Source organism: Bufo bufo, chromosome 3 (genome assembly GCF_905171765.1).
Source record: "Bufo bufo chromosome 3, aBufBuf1.1, whole genome shotgun sequence".
Lineage (NCBI taxonomy): Eukaryota > Metazoa > Chordata > Amphibia > Anura > Bufonidae > Bufo > Bufo bufo.
In genome coordinates, this window is record NC_053391.1 from 452,931,620 (window position 1) to 452,938,876 (window position 7,257).

General features: G+C 42.2%; 1 protein-coding gene across 1 annotated transcript in view; it reads left to right on the plus strand.

The window, feature by feature from the left end:
* GABRA5 (gamma-aminobutyric acid type A receptor subunit alpha5) overlaps window positions 1-6,427 on the plus strand; it is a 271,577-nt gene extending 265,150 nt beyond the window's left edge. Inside the window, exon 9 of the mRNA XM_040422321.1 lies at window positions 6,104-6,427. Within this exon, the coding sequence (XP_040278255.1) occupies window positions 6,104-6,427 (324 nt within the window). The remainder of the gene's footprint in view (window positions 1-6,103) is intronic.
* The last annotated feature ends 830 nt before the right edge of the window (window positions 6,428-7,257 follow it).

Consider the following 7,257-nt stretch of genomic DNA (forward strand, 5'->3'; position numbering starts at 1 on the left):
TTACTTTTGGTTCCTTAACAAGTGGGAGGCACATATGCAAACTGTTATAATTCCTACACCGTTCACCTGATTTGGATGTAAATACCCTCAAATTAAAGCTGACAGTCTGCAGTTAAAGCACATCTTATTTGGTTCATTTCAAATCCATTGTGGCAGTGTATAGAGCCAAAAATGTTAGAATTGTGTCAATGTCCCAATATTTATGGACCTGACTGTAGCTCCAGAAGTGGAAGAGTAGCGCTATGGACAGACTATAATAGTGAACAATGTAGTGTAAGTACGTATTATAGCAGAGACTTATGCTATGACAGTGTCCCAAATATAACCGTAACCAATATGAACATACCATGAATGTTGAGAATGAATGACAGTCATGATCATGGTCATAGGAAGGGATGGAGGGAGGATGAGTGTAGAGGGTTAAGTGAGTATGGATGAAAGGGTTCAGCGGGGGACTGAGTTCAGTAGGGTGACAGCTGTGGGGAAGAAACTGTTCCTAAAACTGCTGGTTTTAGTCTGAAGGTTCTTGAAGAATGTAACTGGAAGAGTTTTCTAGGCAGGATGAGAGGAGTCCGTAAGAATGATTCCTGTCCGACGTAGACATCTCTTCTTGTGAACATCCTCAAAAGTAGGAAGTGGAGTCCTTGTGATGCGTTGGGTGTTTTTCACCACCCACTGCAATGCCTTGCGGTCAGCAACATAGCAATTCCCATACCAGACTGAAACACAGTTGGTCAGGATGCTCTCTATCGCACAGCGATAGAAGTTATCCAGTATGTAAGCAGACAGGTGGTTTTCTTCAGATTCCTAAAAAAAAGAGGCACTGATGTGCCTTCTTGACAAGGCTAGAGATGTTGGCTGACCAGGACAGATTCTCAGAGATGTAGGTCCCCAGGAACTTAAAGCTGGAAACCCATTCAACAGCTGTGCCATTTTTGTGGATGGGGTCATGGGTGTCAGGAGCAGGTTATTGTCAGTGCACCACACATTTAGGTGCTTTACCTCTTCCCTATAATCAGACTCATCATTGTCAGTGATGAGACCAATCACTGTCGTGTCATCTGCAAACTTGATGGAATTGTATCCATACCTAAGCCTGCAGTCATAGGTGAAAAGGGAGTAGAGGAACGGGCTCAGCACACAGCCCTGTGGAGTGCCAGTGTTGAGTGTGATGGTGGTGGAACAGTTATTTCCTGACCTAACATGCTGATTCCAAGATCCACAAGTTTAGTAATCAACTTGGAGGGAATGACTGTATTGAATGCTGAGCTGAAATCAACAAACATCATTCTTGCATAAGTATTCTTGTTGTCCAGATGTAAGAGTACACAGTGAAGCGCTGTAGATACAGCATCCTCTGTACTCATATTACTTTGATAGGCAAATTGAGAGGATCCAGTGTGGGGGGCAAGCATAACTTTAGATGTGCCAGGACCAGTCGTTCAAAGCATTTCATAACTATGGGAGTGAGTGCTACAGGGAGATAATAGTTCAGGCACATTGGTGATGAGTGTTTCGGCACTGGCACAATAGAGGTGGTCTTGAAGCATGCTGGTACTACTGCCTGGGTAAGCGACTGGTTAAAGATGTCAGTGAAGACTCATGCAAGCTGCTCAGCACATGCTCGAAGCACACGTTCAGGAATGCCATCAGGGCCAGCAGCCTTGCGAGCGTTGATACTGCCCAGTGCGTTATGGACATCTATGATGGTGAGAGTGAGGGTATGGCAGTCATCAGAGGGTAGGCTTTTGGCAATCTTTTCCATATTGTCCTTATCAAAACGAGCAGAGAAGTAATTTAGCTCATTGAGGGAGGACACAGTCATGGCTGTCTGTGTGGAATTACTGAACTTATAGTCAGAGACGGCCTGAATGCCCAGCCACATGTGTTGTGAGTCAGAGTTGACAAAGTGTTCCTCCACTTTCAGCTTGTAGCTGGACTTGGCCTTCTTGATGCCCCTCTTCAGGTCATTCCTGGACATACTATAGACCTGAGCGTCACCTGATCTAAAGGCAATGTTATGTGCCTTTAGTAGAAGCCGCACTTCCTTGTTGATCCATGGTTACTGATTTGGGTACATTGTGATCTGCTTTTCTGTGTTAACATTGTCAATTGTGGTATTGATGTATTCCAGTACTGAGTAAGTATAAGAATCAATGTTAGTGTGAGAACCACAGGTGGCCTGAGAGGAAAACATGCTCCAGTCTGTGTCTTTAAACCTGTCCTGGAGTACAGAATCTACCCCCACTGGCCACACTTTGATTGTCTTCACTGATAGTTTCACATGGTTAATAAGCGGCAAGTATGGGGGGTAGTATGGGGGTGAGAAACAAATAAAGGTGATCAGACTGTCCCAAGTGGGGGAGGGGCGTTGCCTTGTAGGCTCCAACAATGTTTGTATAGACATGGTCCAAGGTTTTATCCCTTCTGGTATGGCAGGAGACATATTGATGAAATTTAGGTAGTACTGACTTTAGGTTGGAATGGTTAAAGTCGCCCGCTGCAATAAATGCAGCCTCAGGGTGTGCAGACTGTTGTTTGCTGATGATCTCATGAAGTTCGTTCATAGCAAACTTGGCATTAGCATCCGCTAGGATATATGCAGCTGTTATTATAGTGGAGGTGAACTCCCTCGGCAGATAGAACGGTCTACACTTAACCATAATATACTGTAGGTCAGCTGAGCAATGTTTTCCAACAATGACAGAGTTCGTACACCAAGCCTTGTTAACATACGGATGTAGTAGAGTTAACACACATGTTTTATGACGTGTTATCTAAACTAAATGCATTAATCAAACACCTTCAATTGCTTTTCAATGGCTTTTGTTTCAAGATAACGCAATGAGTTAAGAAATTTTGAGTTTGTGTGTTAACCCTGCTATTCTGTCCGCCCGGAGAGTATGGCGACCGACCAGCTTGACAGCACTGTCAGATATTCCGCTGTGTAGCCATGCTTCCATGAGTATCATGACATTACAATCCATAAGTATCCTGTTATCAGTAACTTTGTTCACCAGGGACCGCACATTAGGAAGGAAAATGCTGGGTAAAGAAAGCCGATACGGTGTTAGCCTTAGCTTAGCTGTTAGCCCACCTTGCTTCCCCCGCCTTTGTTTGCGGTCCTTGCGCTGTCTTTGAGCACTTCCAGTCAGCCAAGTAACCTGCAAACCATCGGGTGTTCTTATTTCAGGGGTAAGTCGAAGGTTGCCGATAAAACAGTCGGAGTTGTGTAATCCTATATCCAAAAGCTCTTGTCGGGTGTAAGATGTAAAAGCAAAGCTGCTCTGAACGAACAGACCAAAAATGAGCAGGAATAACACTGCTAACTTGCAAATTCTAAGGAGATGCTGGGCCTCGCGATTTGCATGCGCCGCCATCTTATTATGTGGTCCTAAAGACCCTTATAGTGGGAGTAGATGTTTGTGCTTCCTCACTCCTCACTAGCCTCAGCCACAAGTAACCCAGACCATGGTAGTATACACTGGAGATGGAGGCAGGGAGTCCCTCCGATTCCCTTCCACAAATGACCAGATACATTCTGAATTGCTTGCTTAGTGACAGTCGCATTATCACCATTCGGCAGAGGGATGACTACTAGCTCTCCGCGATAGACTCTTGCTATGGGGCCAACATGGGGGCCTTTTTTACACCTTCTGAGAGGGATGAAAAACTCAACCAACATCGAGACATCCTATGTAGTTGGCTGGTCACAGCGTACGTGAGCCATCACCCATCCTCACTAAGGTCTGACTGGGGGGACCCTCTGCGATCATGCTCTACTGCCATGACTGCTGGAGAGTGGGGGGGGGAAGGAACAGCACCAGCTCCATCTGTAGCAACTTGAGTCTTGAGTCTCTAAAGAGCACATTTCTTCACCTGCCTACTGAAGAAACCATACAGTAGCAGCAGGACATGGAACAGAACCTGAACCAGCAAGTAGTGGCATACTTGGAATGCACCCTGCCACATCATATCCAATATTCCCTGGACTACTGGGCAGCTAAACTTGAATTTTGGCCACAACTGGCCCAGATTGAACTGGACAAGCGTTCCTGCCCGGCCAGTAGTGTGGCATCAGAGTGCGTGTTTAGTGCAGCAGGGGGCACAGTTACCCCAAAGAGAACTCGCCTTTCAACTCAATATGTTGACAGATTAACTTTTGAAAAGATGAATCAGGAGTGGATCAGCCAGGATTTCCACACACTGGTGCCTGATGCATCAGACTAGATCAGTAATGGCCGTGTGACTGCATTGTGCTGCCACACCAGAACATTGCAAAAATGGTCCGTTACTTCTGCCCACGTGCTGCTGTCATTATTCTGATGCTGCCACAAGCCTGCTGTCTCTTCTCCTACTGTCCTACTTCTCCAACTCCTGTGCTGCGATCTTCTCCTACTGTCACCATGTTCTGCTGTTACTGTCACTGACTTGGCTTTGTATTGTGATTCCTCATGCTGTTCACACCCTCATAACTCTATGACTGGGCCACTATGTTGACTCCTCATGCTGTTGCCACCCTCCCCACTCTGTCACTAGGCCACTGTTGTGACTTTGAATGCCCTCACCATTTTCTGATTGGACCACTATTGTGACTGTTCATGCTATTGACACCCTCACCAGTCTGTTCTAGCGCCACTAGTGCCCCTGTTTGGCGTTGTTAACATCACCGTTTATTTTACCGCTCTTCTGATCGGTCAATAAAAAACAAAAACTGAAAAACACAATGGATCTTTGGAGCATCCATAAGGCCTCGATCACATGGTCAGTATTTTGCATCAGGATTTGGGAGTGGGTCCAAAACAGAGAAGACATGCAGATATTTCCATGTCATTTCATCTCGCTTTGGTACCCACTCCTGTCTTTACTTTACAAATACTGATCAATTACTGACCAAATACTGACTGTGTGAATGTGGGTGCTCAAAATACAGGTTCTGCTTTTTTGGGTCTGTTCTTCTGACTGATCAGAAGAAGGGAAAAATAAACTGTGACATCAACAGAACCTTATTGCTGACTCCCACGCCACTTTGTCATTGGGCCACTACTTGAATCAGTGGCTAACAGAATTTGTTATCTATCAATCAATGTGGGCACCCCACAAACAGTGAAATGATACAGCTCTTTCAAACTATATTAGATTTAGTGGCTAACAGAATAGGATATCTATCAATTAATGTGGACATAGCAGACAATTTAAAATGAGTCCGCTCTTTCTAACTATATTAGAATCTTGGGCCACTGCACGGTTAAGTAAATTAGACCTGATGCTAACATTGACCTGTAAGGCTAAGTTTACACTTCAGTTAATTGGTCAGTTATTTCCAGCATTTACTGTATGCTGAGCCAAAATCATAAGCGGATCCTACTCCCAGATAAGATATCATGAAAGGATCTGCCCCTGTTCTGTGTTTTTGAACAATAACTGACCAAATAATTGATGTGTGAGCTGAGCCGAATAGTAATGCACAGTCATTCTTCAGCTAACAGAAGTGATTCAAAAGCATATGCTTGCACTGCCACACTATGGCTTAAAATAACCTTTTTCTCCACTACCATTATTGACGCTGCATCCATGTCCTTCTTTTGTTCCACTAAAGTTATTGGGAAACAGATTCTGCACACAGTGTTTTTTTTTCCTTTACTTAAGGCTGCTGTGTGATTTTCTTTTGGTTTACCTAGGGATTAGCTAGAACTGTTGGTGGCCTGCACAATGATGTACACGTCCATATATGTATGAGACCTGCCTGTCACATTAACCGTTTCACTACCAGAATTTACTTGTTTTTCATGTTGCTGCAATGCACAGTGATGTATACCGAGATACACTATCACTGCAGTTTAACCGCAGGCCAGGATCTGGCTGATTTAATGCCCTTTGTGACAAATTAATTTAAAACAAAGCAAATTTTTTTTGAGAAATTCAACGAGACATCCAAATTGAATTTTTCAAAACTTCACTCATCTCTAAATGCAAAGGCCAACTCGTAAGTGTAGAAAGGGCAGGGATTTAATTGAATGAATTACAAATTACTTAATCTTTCCATCCCAAAACTATGTATTTATGTTTCAATAATGATTTTCCATTTTACTTTGTCAAACAGAAAAAAGAGCAAGAATCTCTTGGAAGAAAGCCCATCAATACCTATGGTGGAGGAAGAATAACCTACACACCCAATATTTCCAAAGACCTTACTTCATCTGTCATCTCAAATCCTACTTCTTTGCATATGAAAGTTGAAGACAAATGCCCAGAAAAAAAGACTTACAACAGTGTCAGCAAAATTGACAAAATGTCTCGAATAGTTTTCCCTGTCATGTTTGGAACTTTTAACTTAGTTTACTGGGCAACATATTTGAACAGGGAACCAGTCATCAAAGGGGCGGCCTCGTCCAAAGCATCTCAAGTATTGCCAATACACATCTGAGCCATATCTTTGCACCTGACTATACCAATGAAAATATTATTATTTTTTCTTTTGTTTGCTTGTTGGCATGAATAAGCACTGGCTCTGTCTATTCATCTGAATATTTTAATTAATTTTTTTGAAAGAAACAAAGAATGTAACACCAGAAACCATGTCTGATTTACATTTGCTACTTTAATAACTAAAATAATTTATTTTGTCGATTTATTGTCTCCACGGTACTTATTTTCTAGACAACCAACTTAAGATACTGGCTCCTTTATCATTTGACAGTCATTAGAAATTAGTAAACCTATGGAAGGAAAGGATTAGACTACGTCTGTGAACTTTAAGCCATATTTAGTATCCTTAATTAAGAATAGTAAATGTTTCATTAGGATAAACATTGGTCTGTCTTGCAACAGTGCAATGAACGTTTCTCTTAAGAACCAATATTTCCATAGGTTTATATAGTACATTTAATTCTGTCATAAATGTTTTATTCCAAACCATGTAATATCCTACATATTTCAGCTACTACAATGTTATATATTATGTTAGATCAATGTAGTTAATATATGTGCCATATGTTTGTTATATCAAGAAACAGAATTTTGGTGATAGAAGAACGCAAAATTAGAATTTCAGTTACCTTGTAAAATGCAGTGCATGTAAATATAATGCAGAATACTGTAGCTCTAGTAAGCTAGAGTGTGCGTTGCCTTCTAAAAATGTACATACTTGAATGTCTTGGCTTAGCTGGAGGACAACTTGTGTCTTCTGCTACCAATGTCAATGTGTATTTCCCATTTATATTTAGTCAGACCACCCTTTATTAGTATGCTAATGTG